At 40.1% G+C, this 27,914-nt stretch overlaps 1 protein-coding gene across 6 annotated transcripts; it reads left to right on the top strand.

The window, feature by feature from the left end:
• The first annotated feature begins 9 nt into the window (after positions 1-9).
• Positions 10-27,599, top strand: LOC135427151 (probable lysine-specific demethylase 4B). Of its 6 annotated transcripts, XM_064680597.1 has the most exons (10): positions 10-611; positions 12,905-13,356; positions 13,425-13,763; positions 14,320-14,642; positions 14,707-14,951; positions 15,045-15,431; positions 16,251-16,697; positions 18,998-21,350; positions 21,441-21,466; positions 24,595-24,814. In XM_064680597.1, exons 2-10 carry the CDS (start codon positions 12,931-12,933, stop codon positions 24,660-24,662), a joined length of 4,614 nt encoding a protein of 1,537 aa, XP_064536667.1. In that variant the 5' UTR covers positions 10-611; positions 12,905-12,930; the 3' UTR covers positions 24,663-24,814. The 6 variants fall into 6 exon arrangements, with proteins under 6 accessions (XP_064536667.1, XP_064536668.1, XP_064536666.1 ...); XM_064680598.1 differs by lacking the exons at positions 21,441-21,466; positions 24,595-24,814 and adding an exon at positions 22,375-22,500; XM_064680596.1 differs by lacking the exon at positions 21,441-21,466 and having other exon boundaries at positions 12-611; positions 24,595-27,599.
• Positions 27,600-27,914: the final 315 nt, after the last annotated feature.

Consider the following 27,914-nt stretch of genomic DNA (forward strand, 5'->3'; position numbering starts at 1 on the left):
GACAATGGTGCAGCTCTAACTCTTTCAATGTGTTTTGTTAAATTTAGCAAAAAAGTGTGCAATTTTTGTGTATTTAGTATTATGTTCATTGTAAGAAAGTGATTGACTATAGAATCTAGTAAAGTGCAAGTGTATGAAACTAAATGAAAAATGTCGTATGCAGTATATGCCACAGAAATGCCAATGGACAACGACAACAGGATGGAGACGGAACGCGTTCTTCCAATTGTGGTGTAGTTGTGTATGGATACTGATTAGAAGACGAAAATTGCAAATTGGATGCCACAAAAACAAAAAGTTTGGTGTTTAAAAGCAATGCGACAGTAAAAACCAACAACCACACTTAAACACAAATCACATACAGCCCAGCACACACACACAAACACACACACACACATAGGCATGTGCAGCAGGCGAGCTAATCTATTGTAAATAAACCGCATACTGGTCTATTGTGAACGCTCACTGTTCTCGGTCACGTACGCCGTTTGTTGTTGCATCTGTGCTCTGAGCCCAAACTATTGCGAATTTGTTAAAAAGAAATTTTATCAAAGCAACGGACGAGACCAGCGGCATGTAGAAAACATTCAGCTGCAACTGCTTAATTAAAGGTGAGTTATTTAGCTTTAAGTTTAATTTGCAATTGAGCCAAGTATTTCGCAAAATCGATTTTTCAAGTTAACTTTTGGTCATGCAACGAAGCAAAGCCGCCCGCACCCTGCCGCCTACCGCTCTTCCGAGCCGAATTGGCGGCTCTCTTTGTGGCATACTCTTTAATTTCGTTTCCTTTTTATTATTGTTGTTTTCTTTATTCTTTAGCCGGGTAACGCGTCACTTAGTTTTGGCAATTCAAAGATAAATATTTAGCATACCTTTTACGTATGTGTGGGTGTAAGGGGTATGTACAGTCTGTGAGTCGGAACAAGAGTTGGGCATGTGATGTCCAATATTTAATGTAGATTTTGATTAGAAATCGTTTTAAAAATGTTACTAATTTTGACTTTTTGGATAACATCTTTCCATTAATAACGCTATATCTAGATTATAAACTTTCTTATCTTGATCAAAACCTAACTGATTTTCGAGCTTTACATTTTGGTAACATTATTAATTTAATATTTCTTATTTGTTTTTAAATCGAAAATATCTAAATATTTAGTTCTAATTGGATCATATAATATATTAAAAATACTTACACTAAAATTTTGCTTGTCACCTAGCTTATATCCATTATGATATAGCATTCAAAATAGATTTATTGATGAAACAAAAATTGCCAAATTTTTTTAATGTTTTTTCCTGGAAGGTATATATATGCCTTTAAGCGATTATCTCTATTAAGATTGGACTTGAAAAATTAAGTTAATAATGCTACTGAAATCATTAAAGTATTTGAGATAGTTTGTTTTAAAAATACTTTTATTTATATACTTTAAAACAACAATATGAGTATAGGATAAAGGGGTCATCGCTACATCACTAGCCTGAGATTCGAACCAGCATCCTCTCTCATGCTGATTCGTTATGCCTCTTTGACAGGTCCACTTAGAAATCAGCAGAAAAGCCATAAAATATACAATATAAAATGGCTTTATTTAAGTTTTGAAAATTTTCAACCAATTCTTCTGTAAAACAAAGCATTGTTATAGAATTTATTTGACTGCATTTAGTAATTTATTTGAGTCCAGTCACTCCTAGTTGGTTTCGTCAGTCCATTAATGGGTTCCAGCTTTGCCACGCCCCGAAACTAAAGCCGACAGCTGCTATACTATCGCGGTGTTAATGACTTCTTCTAATCAAACAAACGCGCCTCGGCTCGCAGTGTAAACAAAGCGTCGAACAAATGTTTGAAAGGCAGGGAAACGATATAAAAAAAGAAGTTATTGACATGCGTAGGGACAACCCTTAACCAGAGTCAGCAGCGACAGGATAATGAAACAAAGGGCCAAGTCCAGGCTATCCCAGACGACAACTGACCTGCGACAAAGACAGCGCCAGAGAAACATCTGCCCCGAGTCCTCGAGACGTCTGGCTCTGCGGCCTACCTGCAGGCCAGGGCGAGGCCAGAGCGCAGAGAATGGGAATTGGGAACTGGGAACTGGGAACAGGACACCCAAGCAAAGTTCAATGTACGCCTGCGCAAACATTTCACAGGATGCACGCGCAGCTGCGACAGGATTCGTAGCTCGGATGTGCGTGATTTTTGTGCGCTCTGCTTTAGTTTTGTTTTCTTGTTCCTCCGTTTTTATTTTTTGCTCTCTGGCTCTCTCTCCCTCCGGCCACTTTCGCACTTCCTACCCTACTTAATGCTGAAAAAAAGCGGAAATCTCAAATGTTGTAACAGTTTTTTTTATTTTGCCAGACAACTTGTATGTAATCTCTGTCCAACAATCGGGCGGATCCCGAATACCTTGTCCTGGCCACGCCCAGCTCTGCCTCAGTGAGCTACCGGTTTATCCCAAAAACAAGTTGCGCCGAACGCAATTTGAAACTTTTTTCAGTTCGTTGGGGTCCTATTCCCTCTCGATTGGGGCGATCGTGCCCCTGTCTACGGGTCGTCCACGGCGACGTATTGAATTACAGTTGCACGAAAAGCTGCCTCGTCTGGAACGTATCTGGTTTTTTGGGTTATGAGCGACAAAAATGTTGCTGTACACTTTGTTATCTTCGATATCCATATGCTGGCTGCACTGAAAAGCGAGCTCCCTTCTACTGGGGGGCACATGCAGGTGATGCAGCTCCGGCAGCTCAGGCAGCTGCTAATGTTGCCTAACCAGCATATAATTTATTTATTGGAAGCGTTGCGGTTAAAATCAATTTGGTTTTTTTTTTTTTTTACTATCTCAACAGCTGCGATTACAAGCCAAATACTCAATAAATAGTCAATAATAAAAAAAATTCTAAGAAATAATGTTCATATAGAAAATGTGTATTATTGGAGCTAAACCTTCAAGAAACAGATCTTAGATAAGTTAAAGTGCTCGATGGGAATTGAAATATGGTTCATATTTATTGGCATTTGCAGCACTTTTGAACAAAGAATTTATACAGCCTCGAATTGGGCTATCGAAAATTTAATATATGCTATATATTCTATCTTAAAGATTTTTTGATGTGCCTGGAAATAATAGAGCTAAAATAAAATAAAACCTGGCAGTAATCATTGAGAACTCCTTTGACTTTATTTGACTAGAAAACAATACATGTTTTTATTGGTCATGTAGATTATAATTACAGAACTCTACGATTATATAAACCCTCTAAGTAATTTTAAGATCCGTAAAGTGTATCTTAAGCAGTTTGTTTCTTAAATTGTTGTGCTTCAGGACTTCTTTCCATATTTTGTTGATTTAATTCAAAGCAAATTGTTTGCTCAGTCTAAATCCTAACTTTTTCCAACTAATGCTCACACCCACAAAAAACACAATATACATATTTATTTTGTAGCAATAAGACGAGAGTTCAATTAACAATCAATCAATTGAATCTAGGTTGTGACAGCTCTTGCGAATCGCACAACTGTTTTGATGTGCACACCCAGTGCACACACACATACAGATAGACACTCAGATACACACACACACATACACTCATGTATTCGTGGCAGCAACCGCAGCCAATCAATCGACAACCATCAGCTGCCAAGTTGAAATAACAACTGGAAATGGAACTGCAACTGCAACTGCTGCAGATGCTGCATTGTGCTGCAGTCCTTTCAGTTACACTGGGTCCTGGTGGCGCATGCCAAAACGCTTGCAGGAGCAGCAGCATTTATCGTATCTAGTTTTTAGGGGAACTCCCAGAGCCAAACAGATGTTGCCCACAGTCTGGCAATCAATGCAACAGGGGGCAGCTGCCATAGTCAGAGTCAGAGGCAGGCACAGCTACGAAGGCGGCCCGATCCGCTTGCAGCCGGCTTCAAGGCATTTATTAACATTACCTTTACGTGGCGACAGATGGCAGGCGGGCAGGCAGGCAGGCAGCTAGGCTCGGTACGGGTCAAGCAGCTGCTGCTGCCGCTGTTGCTGCTCCTGCCTCTGGGCTCTGGGCTATGGCTAAGCACTTGAAGTGCAGGTGTTGCCCGAGTTGGCAACAGCATATTGAGTCGTCAGCTGGGCGCTGTCCAGAGTTTGGCCGGTTTATGCGTTTCCTGACCGACCCTACACACACACACACACACATACGACACCACAACATTTAAGTGGGGGTTGTTGCCAAAAATCAGCTGTTTTTGCGCAATGTTTATAAACAAAATGTAACCCTTAGACAAGTCAGACTCTGCCGGGCCATATATACTCACATATATAGATAGATATTTTTGGAACCACCACTGAGCTGAGCTCTGCCGAGCCGTGCTGTGCTGTGTGCTGTGTTGTGAGTAGAGTTAAAGGCAGAGCAACCACCGGCATACGTCCATGTCCACGACCTACTTTGGCGCACTGGCTCTGGGCCACATGGCGCATGGGGTGGTTCCGCTCACAACAACAACAATGACAGCGTAAGGCGACGGCCTTTGTAGGTGCAAGGACGTTTGACACCGGGAAAACCCCCCATATAGCCGCCCAGACAGGGAGGACGGCGTAAGCAACCACCAAGTTAAACGCAAGGCACCGACCACCACGGAAAAACCATGTGCTCTGCTTTGCTCCGCTCTTGGTCATGTGCTTAACCGAACCACCACCGCCAACAACAACAACAACAACAACATTGCGTATTACCCACCTTGCAGTTCATTGGCATGTGCCGGCATGTCATCAGCCTCATCCACACAACGTCTTCGTCACTTTTAGGGGTTTTCCCAAAAAAAAAAGAAAGAAAACAACAGAAACCAAAACAAAGTGCGACTTGGTGGTAGTTAGAATCGCGCTCCCATTCATAAAGCATAACATAAACATACCCCCGGCTCAGTCATATATATATATATATATATATATATAGACACCGAGCATAGTGTATTGTTTGTTTTGACTGTCTCCGGGTTCTCTATTTTAGGTGGTGTTTGTTGGCATAGATTTCCCGACCTAATCGCAGGTGTACCCGCATATATATGTATATATATATTTTATTAATATAGACTACCCCCTAAAACTTGTGGCCAGCTCAACAGGTCGCCTGGCTAGTGGTTGTTGGTGTGTGTGCGTCTGTGTTTGTGTGTGTGTGTGTGTATCCCGATTGAGGGTAATTAGTATTTTTTGGGGTTATACAATTGACATTGGTCCAAGCTTGATATATATATTGTATATATGTAGTGCACAAGCCAAGGGGTTGAAGGTCGTACAGGTTAGTACTTTAGTGGGTTGCTGGGATGATAACAAAAACATGCCCTAAGTCAAGAGTTTTGGAATTTAATGCCTAATACAGTATAGCTTGAGAAGTTTTAAAATTATAATACGATTTTAACTAGATAAAAGGTTTGAGAGATTATCAAAAGTAATAACAGCATATAATGGTAAAAACATTTTAATAACACTTAAATTTATAGAAAACAAATGAAATGTGGGAAAATTATAGCATACTTCTTTGCAACATTTATATGATTTCTAAAAAATATATCACAACATTCAAGTACAAGCATTGTGGTATAATAATGAAAGGGTTCGATTTAAACCTTACCTTTCGATTTAAATAACATACTGTACAATATTCAAGATTATACGACAAGTATTTGGAAAATGGCTATAAGAATATCTCATAGATTTATATAAATACCATTAGATAACTAAAACAACATTCATGTGTTCTATTATTTGTGACATTTGTCTTATAATAAAATTGTCCCTAAGAGTTTTTATAGTACAAAATAATCAAATAGGGGGAAGAAATTTTTATATGAATGAAATTTTATCCCACTTCTCGTTCTTAAAAATGTTCCTTTATAAGTTTCATATGATAAATGATCATACATGATAAATGATAATAAGATATTATGATAAATGTATCTCGAAATGCCTAATTCTTCTTAATTTTGGGCTTTGATTTATTTAACTGATATTTCTAAATGTTTCAAGTTCAATGTGTGAAAAGATTCTTTTATTGGTTCAAGGGATATTGATTCGTTACGTAATTTAATATTTAGCTCTCGTCCTCAAAATACACTTTTGTTAATTCTTTAAAAGAATTTCTTAATTTTGTGCATTTATCTTAAAGTAAACTGGAATTGAGCTGCCCTCAAAGTCCTTGAGATCTTATGGCCCCATTTCTCAAGGCATTTGCCAAAACGGTGTAATTAGAGCATTTGTAAGGCAGGAAAAGTAATAACAAAAAAGCGTCCGAAATCCCGTATGCGCCAGTTTTCCGGTCGAGCTGACACTTGAACACGCGCGCCGTTAACTTGAAAAAAAATTTTTCTCTTATTTTCTTATTTTTGCTCTACAACGTTTTTGCTTTGCGCTTTCAAAATGGCGACGTCGCTGACCAAAAACAAAATCAATGCAAGAAGGCGGCGACGTCGACGTGCGTAGACAACAACAGCGGCAGCAGCAGCAGCAACAACAAAAACAACAAAGGCAAACATTAGAAACAGCATAAGCAAAAACGCTGACAGCGACGCAGACACTAAACAATTTTGCAGCAGCGCAAATCAAACGACACAAACAATGGCGGACAAGGCAAAACGAAACGTCAAGCGCAAAAGAGAATTAATTAGATTGCGGCGGCAGCTGGGCGCAAAGGCGGCAGCTGAGAGAGTGAGTCAGTATGTGAGCTGTTAAATATAAAGAGAGGAAAGTATTTGTGTGTGCTTGTGTGTGAGAGCAATTGCAATTGCGAGTGCGCAAGAACGAAGCAGCGTAGAAAGCATCAAAAGCTTCAAATTGTATGCGTACAACAACAACAACAATGGCGACCAGCGATCCAAGTACAACAATAAGTAAATACGAACAGAAACAGAAAAATATTGTAAAAGCAGGCGCCTCCTTGCGCCCGAGCCCCTCCTCTTTATCCAAAGGATATGTACGAAATGTAACGAACAGCGGCAACGTCGGCAAATGCAAAGCAAAACAAAGCATTGAAACGAGCCAAAAAAAAAAACAACACAGTTGTGCAATTGAGATAACAAAAGGGAAACTTGAAAAAAAGGGGACGCGCGCTTTGCTTTTTGTATGACGCGTGTGCTATAAGCCTCACAAAAGGATATAAAACGGGCACAGGCAGCGCTAGAATAATAAATAATGCTTGTTGTTGTTGATTTTGTTGTCGGCGCAGCAGCAGCAGCTGAGGCCGTTGGCGAATCGAAATTTTATGAGAAAATGAAATTGTATTAGAAAATATGCTGCGTGAATCACACACGAGACACACACACACACACACTAATATGAGCATATACACACGTACACACACACGTATGCAAGCACACTCTGTTGTGAATAGGGGACGCATATTATGGCGTTCTCTACGCGCTTTCGTTTCAGCCGACGTTAACAGCGGCCGCAGGACGACGTCATCGTCAGCAAGTTGTTGTTGTAGCTGCTGCTGCTGCTGCTGTTTGGTTCCTGTTTTCGCTTTTTACCGTTCAGTCAATGACCACATTGTGTACACAACGTGTGTATGTGTGTCTTGTATGTGCCCCTGTTTATATATATGCGTGAGTGTGTATGTTCGTGTGAGCGCTTGTCCTGCCGGAAGTTGACGCCGCCGCCTGGTCATTCTCGTCGCTTTTGCCCAAGCTCGCTGCGACGCTCTCGCTCTTGCTCTTTCTCTCTCACTCACTCTCTCTCCAACTGGCCGCCGTCTCTTTCACTAACTCGATGCTACGCTTGAGCTATTTTTGTAAAAAACAAGTTTCTGAGTTTGCTGCGCGCAGGATCCGGCTCCCCAAACAAAAGTGCACTTTAGCTCAGCTCCTTTTCCAACAACGTTTTTCAGTCCTTGCGCGCACGGCCTCTCGCGTCACGCTTTGATCCTGCCGTTGACGTTGCCGTGTTCCCTTTGCCGTTGCGTCTCGCTGCTGTTGCCGTTGCCGTTCGTTCCTTCCCACTTCTGGCCGTCACCCATGCCACATACCATAGGCGTTGCCCAGCTAATGACATGTTGTAAATTATATTCCCTGTGCAATGTTTCGTTTCTCTTTCTTCTTGTAATTAGTTTGGTTTCGCTTTTTGCGCTGCGGCTGCTTAAATTCTGTATTTAAAGGCTTTTTTCTTGTCCTGTTTTGTAAGCATAAAAGTTGTTTGTGTGGGGTTAGGGGAAAGGATATCTTGTTAGGCGAGTTGGGCATGCTGCTTACGAGTGCAAACCGAACCTTTCAATTACCTTCAGCTGTGCTCTGAGATCAAAGTAGGCTTGAGCTCAAATTGTGGTTATCTTTAATTTAATTAAAATTAATGTTAATTAAAAATGTGCTGTCTTACGAGCAGGGTGCCAAACATCTTTAACTTCTTGTCCTCTTTGTTAGCAATTGTGTAAATTGTGTCAGATGTTGTTGTTTTTCGATCGTATGCTTTAGGAAATAGTATGTAATACTACATAGATGTGTTTTCTTTGGTACTTTTCTTTTTGTGCCCAATTGACCAGACATTTCTACGTAAAATGTATAAATCTAGAAAATATTTTAGATACAGTCATGATTATGATGTTTATGCCTTAAGATCGTTTTAATTTTGTGGTTATAATGCTGCTACTGCATATAGTCGGAGTCCCGAAAAATATTAATTTGAAAAGGATAACACTTTATTTTATTCTATTATTATTCTCTGTGGTCGCTAGGAAATCATATCTTCCAGAATTAAGAACAGACCCTGATCTGATCTTCAACCTGAAAGATAGACCCACGACAGTCTATCCAGAAGGAGGTTTAAAAATTTAATCAAAACCTGCAATTGAAATGATCAATGTACCCAGCTGTTTATGGGCTGAAGTTTGACATTTAACATGTAAATCAGTTTCGATTTTCCCGGAAAATTTAAAAATATCTGGCGGAGGAAACCACTCAAGTGCCAGCTGAAAAATGTGCATTACCATAGCTTGATCTTCAAGTGATCGATATGAGATCCTGTACCCAGATTAATGTAAATACCTCTGTAAATCTCACGCTAACTACGCGGACTAATACAAAGCGTAATTATGTGTAAGCCAGGCGCGGTAGTTCAACTCCTACCTCGTCTAGCGTTTTTCTACTCTCCCTCCTTCCCGCTCTCTCTCTCTCTCTCTCTCTCTCTTGTGGCTTAGCAGAGAGCGAGCGAGCGAGAGTCCCAGGACACGAAGCATAGCAAATTTCGGTGTTTTTGTGCAGCATTCGCTGCAGCTCGTTTTTGCCAATATTTCACAAAAACATTTGCTTCACAAAAATCTATTGTTTGCCACGAACCAACTGCCGCTTTTCCTCTGCATTTTCCTCACACGTACACGCACTGACGCACACACATATGTACACACATATTTGTATATCATTCATTGTCCTGACAAACTTGTTTTTGCTCTTGTTCTTATGCGCGCTCGCTCTTGGTTTTCCTCGCACATTACGCTTTCGTACCGTCATTCGCATTAAAAGGACAACGCTCTGTGTCTGTGTCTGTCTGCTTGCCTGTACGTGTTCCCAGTGTGTGCATGTGTGTGTGTGCTGCCGCAGTCGGCGTCGCAGTCAGTGTCGCTGGGCGCTGCGCTGCTTCGTCCTCGCCAGGCACGTCGTGGTTTCAGTTTACGCTCGCAGCTCCGACAGCTCAGAACATGTTGCTGATCCGCGCCCGTTGCCGTGTGTGTGTTTATAGCAGCAGTTCATAATATACAAATATATATATAGTTGATGTACATATACACAAATACAAACAAGCATAAATATATAGCAACAAAAGCAACATCCTTAATATTATATTGAGAGCTTTCCCCCCACCTGACCACCAGCCGGCAGCTCCAGACACTCAGCGAATGTTGCGGCCCAACATATTTTTACAGTTACAAATACAACAAACAAATAATTCGTGTGTCAAATAAACAACAAATTGTGCAATTGTGCAAAATACAGCGAGCGCCAGCCAAAGAGAGCGAATGTGTGTGTGAGAGAGCGTAATTTCAAAGAGAGCGCGCCTAAGCGTAAGCAACAAAAAGCAAAAGGAAAAAAAGTGTAGCACACAAAAAAGTGACAACGTAAAGAAGAAGAAAAAAGTTATTATTTTCTTAAGCGAAATACAACAAAAGCAATATGTGCAATAAACTGCAAAAAACAGGCAAATAAAACAAGCAAATACTTGTAAACGTTTTGGGATTACAAAAGCAAAAGAGAGTGAGAGCAAGCGAGTGAGAGGAAGAGCGCACACAAGAGTACGAGCGGGAGGCAGCATGAATATAAAATTCATCGAAGCGCACACAAGTGAGTCTTTAATTTTCAACTTTTTTTCAATACACATATATACACAATGCATATTACTTATAAACCCAAATGGCACACACACACAACCACGCACACACACATGTGTATATGCATGTATACGGCAGTTGCTCTCTCTCTCTCTCTATCTGTATTCATGCGACTCGCTGGTTTGCGTCTCGCCCAATTGCGCCTGTTTTCGTCCTGACAGCATGCGCTCTCGCTTGCGCACACAGCGCGCACTCGTCGTTAATTTTCTCTCCGTTGTCCTCGTCATCATCGTTTCATCGGGTGGTGGTACAGTTTTCTGCGTAGACCCAAAATTGCGTAAATTTTCTTCCATGTAGTTTGCTTGCATGTCTCGCTCGGCGTTGTCCTCATCATCGCCGTTGCTGTCGTTTTCGCTGTCGCCGTTGCCGTTGTCGTCCTTGTTCCCGTTCGTCCTGTTGTCGTCAAGCTTTCAATTTGTTTATTCATCAATTCTTTACTGCCAATAAACATTTAATATATTCCACAAAGAGGTTTGTACTTTGGTTTTTGTGTTTCATATTCTTATTGGGCGTGTTTTTCAGTGTATCCTTTTTGCAGCTCGCTATTTTGCTCTGCGCCATTTTAATTGGTGTCCTTTATATTTTTCGTATGTATGCAGCTGCGGGGATTAGTTGATTTTTGCAGATTTCTGAATACCTAATATCTAACATTTTCAAACTGTTTCCAGGCTGTGTTTAAATGTTTTCTATTTTTGGTTTTATTAAAGGAAATAGTTTAAACTTTTCTATACACTATTCGTGGATACATATAATATGTATGTGTATGTATCGCATTAACCCAGATACTCAAAAAGCTACTCTACAAGAAAAGAAAACATCAGTTTGTCTATGTGTGGAAGAGGAAAATGGGAAAATTTAAATTTATTTATTTTGTTATGAGCTTTGCCAATGATAAAAACAGGAATGGAAAATAAAAGAACGATTTTTTATAGTTTTTAATGATGAAATATAGGTAGTATAGTATGTAATTCAGTGAGAATGAATATAAATAATTTTAACAGGCACATTTTCCCAGGTTTTAATAGTCTATTATTAAAAGATGCTAACTTAAATTTTTCACGCAGTGGAGATGGAGCTGTTTAAAATGTAATTGTCGAGAAATGTGCACAATAGATATTGCACTAAAAGTTGAATTATTAGTTAACTTTAATGAGAATTTAAGTATATAATTAACACCAGAACATGATCACATCAAAACTTATAGATAGTATTAAAGCGTTTGTCTAGTTTTGAAAATTGTCAAAAGCCTCAAATATAGTTTGCTTCTTTAGATCAGGTTTTGTATTATGCGAAATATTGGCATATTCCTCAGACTACTTTTTGGAAAACATTTTTCAAATTTCAAATATACGATATTATAATGAAAGCAAATAAATTCTTATTGTAATTAAATCTAAACTAAAAGTCAAGATGTATAGCTATAGATATATACTAGAGGCTTAATACTGCAATATTAAATTCTAATATAGTACAGGTTTAATTCTATATAATTAAATACTAATATAGTACAGGTTTCACACTGCAGCATTAAATACTAGTTTTTAAAAAAGGATACTTTGTATATAAAATTATTATAAGTACGTATTTTTTCCATAAATCTTATTTACCTTTAATATACTGATTTCAGAGTTTTATTTAGTTTTGGGAGTTTAAGAAACTTTCTCTTCAGGCAAATTTTAATTAAATTCTAATGCAATTACTTTAAAAACCTGTTAACATAGCTCGCTTTACATTTTTCATTGAACATTGCTTAAACTCTTTTTATCTACAAGTTGTGCCTGCTTAAAGGTCGAAATTGTTTCAAAACCCATCCATAAAATATTTTACCTATTTGTTTATATATATTTATTAATAAAAGACTATATTTAATTTGTAAATCCATCAAATTTTCAGCCAAAAACGTTTTTTGACAAATTTTTCTCAACTATTATTTATATGATAAAAGCCTTAAACTTTCAGCACTAAACCAAAATATACAAAACGGTTTGTAGCATTTTTTTAACGATTCGAAAATACAGTATATAAATATATATATTCAAACATTTCTATTAAAAATTATTGTAAGCCTATCATAGTATAGGATCAATGCACCTTTTCAAGCTGGCCATAAAAACTAGCTGCACAAGCAGCAGCAGCAACAACAGCAACTGCCTGGGCTGCATATCCTGCCAGCCTTTGAAGCCTGTTCGCCTGCCTGCCTGCCTGCCTGGCTGTGCTGCTGCCCTCTGTGTGTGCCTTGTCTGCCTGCTGTTGTTGCTGTCCCATTGAAAAAGGGCGCTTGAAAATGAAGTTGCAGCTGTTCCTGTTTCACTGCTATTTGCTTAGCAACAACAACAATAACAGCAACAGCAACAACAACAGGAGCAGCAATGGCACCGGGGGCAGGGCACGCACGCATTCATGTCAAGTCTTAGGCATCTGCGCTGGATTAATGCGCTGATCGCTGCTGAGAAGCTGCCAGCAGAGGCGGCACCATTTGTTGCCTCGCTCTCTAGCTCTCCAGCTCTCTTGCTGCCTCTCTCTATCTATCTATTTCTCCCTCTCTCTCTAACAGTTACAGATCGAGTTGATTAAACAAATATGTCTGATATACCGCGCATTATGGTTTTCCGTCCCACCTGGGAGGAGTTCAAGGACTTTCCCAAATATATTGCCTATATGGAATCACAGGGCGCCCACAAGGCCGGACTGGCCAAGGTGGTGCCGCCATCCGAATGGGTGCCACGTCGCAGTGGCTATGCGGATTTGGATGCTTTAAATGTTACAATACCGGCGCCCATTTGCCAGGTGGTTACCGGCAAACAGGGCTATTATCAACAGATCAACATACAAAAGAAACCGTTAACAGTTAAACAGTTTAGCGAATTGGCCAGCACCGAACGCTATGCCACGCCCAAGCATTTCGATTTTGAGGATCTGGAGCGTAAATATTGGAAGAACATAACCTATGTGGCGCCCATCTATGGCGCCGATGTTAGCGGCAGCATCACAGACTCCGATCAGGATGTAAGTTTGGAGTGGACCGATTTTTTTTTTGTTATTGTTTTTTATATGCCTTGTTCCGCTGTTCGCAGAGCTGGAACATAAATCGTTTGGGCAGCATATTGGACTTTGTCAACAAGGACTATAATATACAAATTGATGGCGTCAATACCGCCTACTTGTATTTTGGCATGTGGAAAACCACATTCGCCTGGCACACAGAGGACATGGACTTGTATTCAATTAACTATTTGCACTTTGGTGCGCCCAAAACGTGGTACGTGGTGCCGCCCGAATATGGACGACGGCTGGAAAAGGTTGCCAATCAGTATTTTCCGGCCAGCTATAAGAATTGCAATGCGTATTTGCGTCATAAAATGACGCTCATATCGCCACAAATACTCAAGCACCACAATGTGCCCGTTAGCAAGGTAAACCCAACATTCAAAATTCCATTGAGGAAATAGCTAAGAAATATGAGCCGGAATTCGAGTTTAGGAATTGGATGTCCTTCACAGAGCTAATTTGAGCTAGCTTGTCAATGCCTTAGAGCAAATCCAACTGAGGACCTCCTTATTTATATATTTAAGCAGTAGACCCAGTGATTCATTATATTCAAAAACTTCGCTCTTTGATCTCTTTTGTCTACTCGAGTACTCATACCTAGTACTCACATTTGCCGGCTTCCAAAAAAAGCATGCATTCCAGTTCCCAAAGGAATTTAAAAAACTTCCGAGCGCTTAATTCTTATTCATAATCGAATAGGATTAGGACATTGAAGCCTTTCATGACATTTCTTTAAGGATTTGAAGACTGGAATCGGAAGACTTCCACAACAGTTCACGTATTTAGGCACCTAACGAGACTTGATTCTGGACTTGCCACAAGAATAGCTCTCCATAGACCCAGCTCGAATCCTGGCGCTCACATTTAGCCAAAGCTCTTGCCCCCTTCCTATGCTTATCACATCTTCCCCCATTCATACAGATCACACAGGAATCGGGCGAGATAATGATTACATTTCCCTTTGGCTATCATGCTGGCTTCAACCATGGCTTCAATTGTGCCGAATCCACAAATTTTGCCATGGAACGCTGGATTGAGTACGGAAAGCGTGCAACGCAATGTACCTGCAGCAACGATATGGTCAAAATCTCAATGGACACATTTGTGAAGCGTTTCCAAAGCGAACGCTACGATGCGTGGCTGGAGGGACGCGATGTGGGCCGTCATCCGGAGGATCCGCCCAATGCGGTGCCTACAGCGGCACCGCTGCCGCCGCATCTCGATGTGCTGTTGTGTGATAAAAAGTGGGTTGAATTGAACCCATCAAAAAAGGCATTTTAATATATTCATTTACTCATCCTCTCACAGAATGAAGAAGCAATGTAATCCCACCAAGGCGAAGAGTTTCAAGGAGCGCAATCCTGATTTGGACTTGGATGAAATCCAACAGAATCCCAATGTGCCCGACGATGTCAAGGCCATGCTAAAAGAAAGCGTGCTCACGCTCAACGAAGAGGATACCGAATTTGCGCCCGAGGATGCCATGAGCCTGCAGAGTCCCGCTGACTTCAAGACCAAGCAGGAGCTGCTAGAGTACATAGACGATGGCACTGGTGAGCCGTTAAACCACTCCCCAAATGCCTAACAGCCAAACCAATGCGCCTTTTCTGTTCTTTTCTTTTGTCTCTGTGGGGTTCTCTTTGCAGAGGATGACGATGAGGAGGAGGACTTCAAGCGGCGCAAACATAAGCGCAAATATGATGCGGACTACGATGACGATTGGCTGGCGAGCAAACGACGCACCAGCTCGCGAAACAGCAGTCGCGGTCGCAGTCCGCGTGCCAATAAAGACGATCGCTCCATATCGCCAGCATCCTCCACATCCACGTCCTCCACTTCAAGAGGGGCGCGCGGCGGCGGTGCGCGCGCCAAAGCGAATTCCACCCCGCGCAAGACGCCCACACGGCGAAAAAAGGAGGCCACAACAGCAGCCAGCACAGCAGCAACAGCAGTCAGCACAGCAGCCACACCAGCAGCAGCAACAGTTGCAGCCATCACTGAGAGTAGCAACAACAGCAGCAGTGTTGGCGCAGGTGAGCGCAACAGCAGCAACAATTTGAACAGCAGCAGCAACTGCAGCATCATCAACGGTAGCAACAGCAGCCACTGCAGCGCCACAGTCACAACAGCAACAACAACCATAGTCACATAAGATTCACAGTTCAACAGCCATCAAACATCAACATCCGCATCATCATCATCCAGCTAATCCAGTCAACCAGCAACTAGCTAGCCCCATCCCCCCAACTGTTGACTAACTAATTTTAAAACCATTTCAACCCGATCCCATTCAAAGCCGCTTTTGTCAGCGTTTTCTTTGTCAACGTCGTCGTCGTCGTCGTCTTTTAGTTTCTTTTCTCGTATTTGTGTTTTTTATATATGTACATGTATTTGTTTTGAAATTAGAAACTTTTGCTACAAAATAAGTCGTCAAAGTTGTGTCCTAATTTGTAAGCGCCTGAGAAATATATGAGAGCACGCTATATATATGTATACAGACATGTGTATATATATATTAAAAGAAACTCTATGCTAAAACTAACCAAAAACCAAAACTGTTTTACTAAAAAAAATTCTAATGAGTATCTAACTCGATTGCTGGTTGGGCTTCAGTTTCAGTTTCGATTTGTTTCTGCTGCAGCTTCGTTCGTTCGCTTTGCTCTCTATATATATATATATGTGTGAATATGCTATATATCTCTATATATATATGCTGTGTGTGTGTTTGTGTGTGTCGCTTCACAATCCCACCGCTTACCTGCCACCATATAACAACCACATCAACAACATCCAATCACAATAAACTAACTTTTATAGCACATATAATACAAATTTCGAACGCATTTTTACAGATATTAAACGCAAACTCAACGAACAACAACAGCATCAGCAACAGCCGCTGCAATTTATGCAACAGTCGCGAAAATTTGAGGGCAAAATACCAAAACTAAGTCAACAACATCAGCAGGCGACAGCAACAGCAGCAACATCTAGTCAGCAACAACAACAACAAATTGTTTGCATCAACATGTTGCCCGCAGCCAATACACTAAATGGCATTCCACAGCAGCAGCAGCAGCAACATCAGCAGCAGCAGCAACAACAACAACAACAATATACCAGCACGGATGGCAATGTCTATCAGCTGCAAAATGAAATACTCTGTGATGCAAATGGGCAGGCAACAACAGCAACAACGGCCACATATCAAACAACAGCCGCCAGCAGCAGCAACAGCAGTCCGCAGCAGCAGCAGCAGCAGCATCAGCAACAGCAACATGTTGCTGCCAGCGTTGCCGGTAAGTTGAAATTTCTATATACTATATATGTATATTTCTTTTGCAATACTCTTACTTAAAACCTTGTTCTCAATTACGTTTGTCGTTTTGTGTAGTATTTTGTTGCTTTCATTTTGTGTGCTCGTTACAATTCCAATTTTTGTTTTTGGTTTTTGTTCTTTCATATTTATTAGCTACATTTACTAACTCCTTTTTTAAATTTCACTTTTATTTAAACGATTCCAATTGGCAACATGTAATTATTTTTATACCATTTATCAAGCGCTCAACTCTCAACATTATCATAACGCAATGCATTAACAATTTGTAGAAATTTAACTTTAATTTTGTTTTGTGTTTTTGTGTTTGTTTATTACCTTTTTTGTTGTTTTTTGTTTTCGTAATTTCTAACAATTTTGTGCCAAATCAAACTGCAGCTAACAAGAAGAAGAAAAACGTGAAATGCCAAAGCAAAAAAAAAAAAACGAAAAGAACATACAAATTTGTTTACTATATGTTTATTCAATAAAATGTGCTGGTCTTCCATTTGCGGTGTTTTGTACAATTTTGTGGGCACAAATTGCCCAAAAAAAAATATAAACTTTTTTTTAAAATAAAAAAAGAAAATTATTAAAGAACGTCAGTTAAGCTGATTTCATACACACAAAAACTTTATACAAAAAATCAGAAAAAAGACTTCCAAAAGAATATCCCAGCTGAATGCATCCCAAACAAATAACAAATCGCTTTTCAGTTCTTTTACACAATTTACACCTCGTACATCATGTTAAACTGTCTGTCTCCCTCCCTCTCTTCTTGCTGAGCATATTTTACTTGCTGTCTCATTTCTGTTGATATATATATTTATATATGCAAACAGATATCGAAATATAATAAAAAACATATAAATAAATGCACAAATTAGGCCCCAGCAATATATTGGAATATATTTATTATATATTTGTATACGAATGTGATTGATGATGATGCAAAGCACATTTGAAGAAAGGCTCAAAACTTATTTATTTTTTCATTTATTCATTTATGTATGTATTTATATTTTTAGTTTATTTAAAGTTGTTTTTAGTTTAGCTGTTAAGTTATTTTTTGCTGTTCACAATGGAGTCGACGTTAGATTTGAAAGTGCGCTATATTCGTTCCGGTACAGCACAACTTACTTGGCACTATTCCCAAAAACAGTTACTATTCGCACAATTTTTTATTTGTAGCTTAAAATCCGACCTATTTGAATAGTTAATAGAAATATGCTACAGTTTAAAAGTTGGTCAAACTTTGGCTGGCTTTTTGTATATGTTCCAATTCCATTTCAAATCTTGCATTACCCCCGCCACCTTTTGCCACATTTGCTGCAAGTCTGCAACTTCCTTCAGTCAAAGAACAAAATATAAAATAATTAACATATTCAACTAGCGGACTTAAATTTTGTAATAAATTATGCTCCTCATTTAAAAGTTCTTTTTATTGTTTGATAAGGCTTGACATAAATAGATACAACCATAATAAAACCTAAAATTATAGTTTCTTCAAGTTGTTAACTCTATTTACACTCGTTTCACTACAGAGTTACAAATTCAAGCCATTTTTGGCATACGAAAAGTATTGCCCATCAGTTGTAGAAACGATGATGATACCAAAGTGCTGCCCATCAACTTGTATTCCCCTCAATTCCATTGTGAACATTGCGCGTAGTATATTTTATTTTAGCATTTTGCACAAATATTATATTTATAGGTATTTTTTAGTACTTCTTATATTATTTATTATAGCCAAATGTGGCCATTTTCAAATTGGAATCAATTTTGTAAACAAGTAAATTTAAAAAAAATATATATCTTTAATTTTTCTAGATATTTTTTATTAACCTTAATTTACTTAACGTTTGCTACCGTATGAAAAAGTATACTGACCTAATTCTAATTCGTAGTGACTAAGTAAACACAAATTTATGCGACAAACAACAAAATAGAAAAACCAATTCACTCATTTCTCTTTGGTATGTAGAGTATGCAGCTATATGTGGGGTATATACGAATCGGATATGCTCTATATAAATACTGTTTAGTTCGATGATGATTTGTAGCTATAATTTTTGCACAGCCCATTGATTAATAATTGATTTTTTTCTTTCGGTATTTGATTTTGAGTGAATTGTTGATTGATTTCGATTTCGATTACGATTACAATTTCGATTTCGATTTTTCGAATTGATTTCTTGATTATTTATGCAAATATTACATTCAAACACATCTTTTATATGAACCAAACCGAATATATGTACTTTCAATCAATATAAACAAAAGACAATGTGGTCACAACTATTAGTTCGTCCTCCATCCTGCACACGAACGCCACCACAAATGGAGCAACGGATGGCCAACAGCAGCAGCAGCAGCAACAGCAGCCCCAATATCATTATATAACCACAACTGGAGAGGATGGCCAGACGCCGACGACCATAGTCTTTGAGAACTATAACGGAGGTTTGCCCGCGACGGCGGTTAGCGCCGCCGCAGTGACCCCTGTCGTTAGCAGCATCGATGTTGGCGGCGGTGGTGCTGGTGGTGGTGGTGGCGGTGGCACAGCGGCAACAACGACAACAACAACAACTGCGCTGGTGAACACGGATGGCACAATTATTGAGTTCGATGGCAGCACCTACGAGGAGTATCATGTGCTGAAAAGCGAGAATGGAAGCAGCGATTGCCTGAGCAATGGCAGCAGCGCCGTGGCGGCGGACATTATCAAATACGAGCCACAGCATGTGGGTGACGATGAGGAGCTGTTGGGTGAGGGTGAGGAGAGTGGACTGCAAGTTAAATACGAGGAGCAGAGCCTGGAGCATGAACATGAGTTCGAAGAATATCACGTGATTAAATCGGAAGTGGAGGCTGAGGCAGCGGAACAGGCGGCTGGCACCATCAGCTACACCATCACCAGCCACGACGAACAGCACCAACAACAGCAGGAGCAGCAGCAACAACAGCAGCAACCACAGCAGACCATCAATGATGCGATACCCGGCATGCTCTCGAAAGCGGCGGCGGCCAAGCAGAAACGTAAACGCAAGACGCGCGTCATTGCGGAAGATGAGCAGGGCGAGTATCTGGAGAAGATGAGCGTGCGCGGTCTGGACATAGCGCGCTACGAGCACATTATCGATGGTGTCGCCTATTGCCTGGTCTGTGCCAAGAACGACATCTTCAAGACGTTTAAGAACAAGTACAGTTTCCAGCGGCATGCGTACCTCTTCCATGAGGGTCAGAATCGCAAGATATTCGCCTGTCCCATATGCAACAAGGAATTCTCGCGGCCGGATAAAATGAAAATGCACAAGAAGGATAAGCATGGCGATGTGCCCATGCCGCCCTCGTCAGCGTCGAGCACGCCACAAAAATCTGATGCGACGGGCACGCCGGCGGCCAAGCGCGCCCGGACCACACGAACGCCGCGCGTGCGCAAGCTGAAGGCGGGTGATGCGGCCACGCCCGCCAAGAAGCGTTTGGCGCAAATCGACAGTGTGCTGGATGAGGTGCAGAATGCCGAGGTGGAGCAGCAACAACAGCAGCAGCAGCAGCAGCAGCAACAACAACAGCAGCAGCAGCAGCAACAACTACAACAGCAACAGCAGCAGCAGCAAACGACAACCGCAGCGCCGCAGCAGCAGCTGCAAACGCTGCCCTCGCTCGACTTTAGCGGCATGATACTGCCGGGCGGAGCACAGCTGGCGTTGGCCAATCCCGGCGCCAGCAGCTCGATGACGCTGCAACGCGGCCAGGCAACGCCCACGCAGAGCGCACAGCCCACGACAACGACGCTCATCTATTCGAATCAGCTGGAGTTGCAGCAGGCGTTGCTGCAGCAACAGCTGCACGGTCAGAGCATTATGATACAGGATCAGGCGGGCAATTTGGTGCCGTTGCAGCTGGATGGCACCCAAACCATCTACACAACGGCGCCGGCGCCGCAGCGTGCGCAGGCGACAGCGTATCAAACCACAACGCAGCAGCAGCTGCAACAGCAGCAGCAGCAACAACAGCAGCAGCAGCAGCAGCAGCATGAACAGCAGCAGCAGCAGGCCACCAGTCAGGCCCAAACGCAGCCCACACACTACGATCTGGACAATGTGACCTACCTCAGTTCGACGGCAGCGGCCACGCCCACACTGCCCAACGAGCAACAGCAGCAGCAGCAACAACACGTCATTGGCACCGTGCAAAGCTATCAGATACTCACGCCCGATGGGCTGCAAAGCTTTCAGCCCAAGCTGGAGGCCACGGAACTGGGTGATCTCTGTCCGTACACCATGAGCGCGACGGGGGCGCCACAATACACATTCACCACACACGCCAGCGCGCAGCCCACGCTGAATGCGAACGCGCTGGACGCCCAAACCCAACAGCATCACCAGCAACAGCAGCAGCAGCAACAACAGCAGCAGCAACAGCAATCGCAGCATTTGCTGCAACAGCATCAATTTGGCCACAATCCGCATCATCAGTTTATGGAGCTGAAGAATGAGCTGCTGATAAAGAGCAGCGATGCGTATACGCTGGACGCCGCCTCCATGTACCACCTGCCCTTCTCGCCGACATCGATGATAAACGCGGTTAACGATGTGAACACCTCGTCGCTGCTGGAGACCAAAGAAATTAGGTAAACACAGTCACTAAATCTTAAATTTTACTCTCTCTCTCTCTCTCTCTCCCTCTATCTCTATACTATATAACTATATCTAACTAAAAGAAACTATGCTACTCGCTACCAGCTAAGTAAACTCTTTAGTGTAACGCGCTCTCGTTTGTTTTAGACTCGCTCGCTCGCTCTCAATATCTCTCTCTGTACTCGCTATTACACTGTCTCTCTCTCTCTCTCTCTCTTTCTGTCTGTCACCTTTTATCAGTTTTGTAGCGTAGTCAGCGGCGGCGCTGCGTAATTGCTGTCAGCATGTTGCAGTCGCTGTACCGTTACGTTGCGTTCCATTCCGTTTCGTTTTGTTTCTTTCTTCTTTTACTTAGTGTTAAACAACGTCGCGGCAACTACTAAACTAAATAAACACACTTTTAAAACATATAAAAACCAATTTGAATTTCGAAAATATAAAAAAATACCACGTACATTAACAAAGTTAAGTTTATAATTTTTTTTAGTATTTTCTAGTAGTTTTTCTTTAAGCGTATCATATGTACTATTTATGTATTTTGATATTATTTTTAAATAATTATTTATACATGTAGCTGGTATATTGCTTAACTTATTTATTTTTCAGTTAGCTTAGCTTTAATTTCAATTTGTGCATTTATTTATAGAGTATTTTTATAATGACTTTCACCGATTTCCATACAAATATATTATTTCTGTTCAGCTTTATTGTTGCTTTCGGTTCTGTACAGTCTTCAGTGCTCCAAAGAACACCTTAAATATTAACATTTTACCATCAACAAAAAAAGAGACTCACAATTTGTTGAGCTTATATGTACATATACATTATTTGTTGGGTTTTTTTTCTTTCGCCAATAATTTGTATTACAATGTGTTACTTCAATGCGATTTTGTTCTTTTTTTTCTTTCTTTTTCTCTTATTTTATTTTATGTACACAAAACCAACCCACCAACCAACCAATCAATCAATCAATCAATCAAAACAAACTCGCATATTAAAAAAATAATATAACTATAGCTACGATATATCAGAAGCCGTGCTTCTAGCGCTCTGAAAAAGCTACGACAGCATAACATACAAAAAATAAGAGCGACAACTGCAGCCAAAGTACCAAAAACTATATATTGTTAAAAGTAAATCAAATGAACATACGATAAAACAATATAATTAAATGAAGAAAAGCAACGCAAATGGAAACCATTTACAATGCGAAAGAGCGGCATACAAATGAAAAACGACACTAAATGCATATATTAAATATGTTTGATCATAACGCTTAAATACTCATAATACTCATTTACATTAACACACATTTTACAACACTAACAAATGAGGATAAAATCGCATGCATTCAACTGCCACAACACAGCTGTACGTGTGTGCGTGTGCCTGTGTGTGTGCACACAAACAACAACAAGCAACTTCGCACATTTTATTCATTTTTGCGCACTTCATAAACATTTCATTTGCATTTGTTTCAAAATGGACACCAATTCATATACATATAATAAAAATTACAAATATATATATATATATATATAAATATAAAATTGGACTTTTAAAGTGCAAGGTATGTGTACTTTTTTATTCGCTTTTTATTTATTTTATTTGTTTTATTTACTCGTTTTAAGTTTTTTATGTTTAACAGCTCATTATCCATTACTAACACACATTGTTGCTAAATTTGAGGCTGTTCTCATAGGAGAATAGGAAGAAAAACAATAACTAAGCAAGTGGGAAGAACACTAAAAGACTTTTCCTTACAATATATTAGTTTATTTGTTAAAACAAAAGCTGAAATTCAGAATAATGGGAACCTCAGAAGGCTTTCCAGGGATTTGAGAACCTCTTAAGATTGATTTACATTATATTTACTTAAATCTTAACAGATTTCTACACTATGTTTTTTTTTGTCATTTATTTATATTTATTACTTTTTTCAAAGGGCCTCAATTATTATGTCGAAATTTTCTATTTACATTTATTAATTATTATTTTCGACAACAGGATTCCATTCCATTCCACTTTTGGCAATTTTATTGTTTTGATCAAAATGACATTTTTTCTAGGGCTGCCTTTCAGTAGTTCGATAAGTGTCTAGTATTTTTTAATCGAAATGTGCTTTTATGCGCTTCGTTCAAATACTAGAAATATGGCTGTGAATTGGGGATAGCAACTTAATTATTGCTCCAAATGTCATTCTGATTCTGTCAGTGCAAACTGTCAACTACAGTATTACCTGCCAATCAGATCTAAGGAAATTCTCTGGCAAAGATTAGATTTTCTTTTTTATTACTGCACGTAGTAAAGATTTTCTTTTCATTAATGGTACTTTTTTTTTTGCATACCTTTGATTTATTTACGCATTAATTGGCCTCACAATTGGTTACTCACAACAAAATCCATCCATTACTTGTACATAACAACACACCCAACATATCCATTCATACATACATATTTTATGATTTACTAACCCCAAAAACCAAAAATCTAATACTAAAACAGAAAAAAAGAGAAAGAAAAAAATCCTTAAATTAGATTTAAAAAAAAACAAGCATAATGCTAATAAAATTGTTTTAAATCCAAATATTTGTTCTTTTTCATTTTTCTCAACAAATTTTGTTCGCCCGTTGTGTTCATGTTTTGTGCTGTTCTTTTGTCATACTTATAATTTGCATACAAAATTCATATACAACAACAACAACAACAAACAACAACAACATGCATCACCACAACAACAACAAAAAAAACCACAGGTTCTTCTAAACAACAAGCATACAACAGCAAGAACAACCAGTTCAAGCGGCCATACACACCACGCTACAACAACTACAACAACAACAACACTCAGAACAACATGCACAACAGCTACAACAACAACAACAACAACAACCACAACGATTGGCAGCGTAGCCAGGGCGAAGCGAATCGCATCTATTACGAGGAGATTGTCGTGAAACAAGCCAATTCACGCGCTCTCCTCGCCGCCGACGGCAACAGTCGCAATCGCAGCAGCAACAGCGGTAACAGCAACATCAGCAGCAGCAGCAGCAACAGTTGCCATAGCAACAGCAACAGCAATCGTAGCGCCGCGGTCAGTTTCGTCGACAAATTCGCTGACTTTGTTACGCATAATCGTAGAAATTTGAAAATCAACCGCGTCTCTCAAGTGCACAACAGACACACTAATAATTACAACGCTGTCTCATCTCTCATCCCAAATTCTAACAACAACAGCAATGGCAACAACAACAACAACAACAGCAGCAGCGCGGGCAACAACAACAACAACAACAACAATGTGAGCAGCAGCAGCAGCAATGGCATCAAGGCAACCATCGGCAAGAAGACGCCCGTCATTCTGCTGGCCGCACGTGGAGCAGTTGGCGCTGGTCACAAATCGCAGCAGCAGCAACAGCAGCAGCAACAACAACAACATCCGCCGCTAGCCCTCATCAATGGCAGCCAAACAGGCGGCAAGCCATCGGTCACATTGCTGCGCGTCAATGCGAACGCCAATCGCAGCCGCCAGGTCATCATCGCGCCAGACGCATCTAGCCTGCAGCAACAGCAGCAGCACCAACAGCAACAGCAGCAACAGCTGCAGCAGCAGCAGCAGCTGGTTGAGGACGAGGAGGAGCTCATCGATGAGGATGTCTATGAGGATGGCTTGTGCTCATCCACAGCGCAAATCTTGCGCAAATTTCGCATACCCAAAGGCACTGCGCTTACGGCCAAATCAGTGGATGGTTATTTAACCATGCCCACGCCCACGCCCTCGCCGCCAATTGCAGCAGCTGGCGTTACGCTAGATGCGGCCAGCTATGTGGACAATACAGACGACATCATCGAAGAGCTCAACGAAGATGATCTGGTCGAGGAGGTCATCGATGAGGAGACCAACTGCGAGGAGCAACAGCTGCTGCTGCAAGAACAGCAGCAGCAGACAGCGCATGACAACGATGGTCTCGATCTCAGCAGCAGCAGCAACAGCGATCACACAGCAGCTGCGGCAACAGCGCCAACAGCAACATCCACAATGCTGCTGCAGCAGCCGCAACAGCAACAGCAGCCGGCGGCAGCGCTGCAGCTGCAAACCGTGGGACCCAATGGCACCGTGACCTGCTTTAATCTGCCACCGAATACGATATTGGTGCAATCATCCGATGGCAGCATTATAGCGCATCCCAGCAAGGCTGGGCAGCAGCAGCTGATTGTGCTGCCCGCGGACTGGGCCACGGCCAATATGGCGCTGGCTGAGACGTCGGCAGCAGCAGCAGCTGCGCCGCAGCCAGCCCAAACGCAAACCCTGCTGCTGACAGCCGATGGCACCGCCATACCCATAATGGCACCACTGCAGCAGCAGCAGCAGCAGCAGCATCAACAGCAGCAGCAGCAGCAGCAGCAACAACAACAGGCCGCAGCTGTTGCTGCCGCAGCGCAGCTTTTTGCCGCGTAGGGTCTAATGGGTGGCCAAATGGGTCGATTTTTGAATAATGCCACAATAATGCCAACAACATATTTCTTTTAAATTCAATCAACGAATGTTGCGCTTGCCGCAAAGCAGCCACATGATTGGGCACAGCTTCGTTGTGCTGCTTTGCGCCAGTTGCAACAGAGACTAAATCAAAAAAAATAAGAATAGACTTTAATTTGTTTATATAATTTGTAAGCCCTTTCGACAATTTGTTAGGGGCATAGAACATCCAAAAATCGACGCATTTGGCCACCAACACAGGCAGCAAAAACACAAGCAAATCAAAACACAATTAAATTAAATCTATATTTAAACAATAAAAACGAAGCCAAGTAAAACTTAATAGCAGCCACAAACTCAATTGTAAAGCTAGGCAAGAAAAAGTATAAGAAACTCAACTGATATTACATAATGTTAAAATGCATACCAAATCTATTTTTCTACATAAAAAAAACACATAGCATGCATATATATACATACATAAAGAATCCTATATATATATACTTTGTATATAGTATATATAAAACTCATGTTTATGTTCATGTTGTGCGCAAAATGTAAAATGAAATGAAGTGAAAAATTCAAACAAAATGTTGTTCATAACTGACACACACACACACACACACACACACGCATGCACTCACTCATGCACGGCAGTGTTGTGTAACAAATTCTGTAAATTTCAAAACGACATTTAAATTATTTTTTAACACTAAGTAGCGTATATTTAAGTGCAAAAACAAAAAACCACCAACGAGACACCCGAGCCCAGTTTTCTAAATAATATTTTGAGCAGGCGCTGCCTCAGCGCCAGGCAAAAATTATTTTTAACTTAATTTAATGTTCTTAAAACTAAAAAAAAAAACAAAAAAAAAAACTTTTTCTGTATTATTTGGAAAAAACTAACTCATAATTTCTGCTTACCAAACTATGTAATAATTTAAAGCAATTACTTAAATACTATTTATGTATAAATATATATTTATATGAACGCATACACTTATATAATTTGTTCCTTTGCATAAAATAGATGAAGCCAGAAAACCCTATTGGCAGCTATGCAACGTATTTCACTTAAAGAGTATTGTCCGTAATAATTTATTTGATATATTTTTTTTATTGTTGTTCATATCTCTACCCTTAACAAACGCTACCCATCCACTCACATTTCCCTTAAATGTTGTATATTATTTAAAAACAAAAAACATACAAGTATATATATTATTTGCAATTTTGTTAAGCCATCCTGCATGCGTTAAAAATAAAACATTGATTATGATTAAACCTACGCCTAAGAATTGAAGCATAGCACTGACCGAAGTTGTTTATACTAAGCGCGGTACCCTAGTTAAGATCAAAGTATTTTTTCATAATCACAATGCAAAAACCGAAAAACAAAAACACGAAAAAAAAAACAAACAAAAACTAAAGTTATTGTTTAAGCCTAAAGAACTATTACTAATGGAAGACAATGATACAGTTTCAAAGCATATTTATTTTAAGATCACAACCAACAAACAAATAAGAAGAAGAGAAATATTGGAAAAGTGAGCTACACTTTTTGTAAGATAATTATGTAGATTAAGTCGTAACGAATAAACGAAACTGCAAGTAAATAATTAAGCGAACATGAGTAGAATACATTATGTATAAAAAGTCTATGAATAATAATAACTATACATATATAAATATATATTTATTATAAACAAGAAAAATACAATTTTAAAAATTCAAAGCAAATAAATAATTAAAATAAAAATTTAAATTTCAAATTGTCTATGTGTCATATTGGAGAAAATTGTGGTAAGTGAAAAATATACTTTTTAATGGTATAAATATATATGTATAAATGTCTCACAAATTGTAAGGTACAATTTTATTTAATTTTTAAATCAAAAAACAATAAATTTTTTTCCTTAATAATTTTACAAAGTCTTAGGTTAGCGCACGAGTTTAAACCAAATATTTTCCAATATTACTTCGTCGTAATTGTTTTAGAAAAACTATCCGATAGCAAGGAAGAAAAGTCTTATCGATAAATTAGGACGTTAGCGAGACAAGGCAAACCAATCAAGTTATC

This window comes from Drosophila montana, unplaced genomic scaffold, assembly GCF_035044405.1.
Source record: "Drosophila montana isolate Dmon_TW-CO22-7 unplaced genomic scaffold, ASM3504440v1 contig_2127_1, whole genome shotgun sequence".
NCBI classification, from domain to species: Eukaryota; Metazoa; Arthropoda; class Insecta; order Diptera; family Drosophilidae; genus Drosophila; species Drosophila montana.

Bases quoted from the DNA above. Each gene is read 5' to 3' on its own strand.
- LOC135427151 (XM_064680596.1), top strand. From the start codon at position 12,931: ATGTCTGATATACCGCGCATTATGGTTTTCCGTCCCACCTGGGAGGAG. The intron at 13,764-14,319 runs GTAAACCCAACA...CCATTCATACAG, and splicing joins ACAATGTGCCCGTTAGCAAG to ATCACACAGGAATCGGGCGA. The intron at 16,698-18,997 runs GTAAGTTGAAAT...TATAAACAAAAG, and splicing joins TGTTGCTGCCAGCGTTGCCG to ACAATGTGGTCACAACTATT.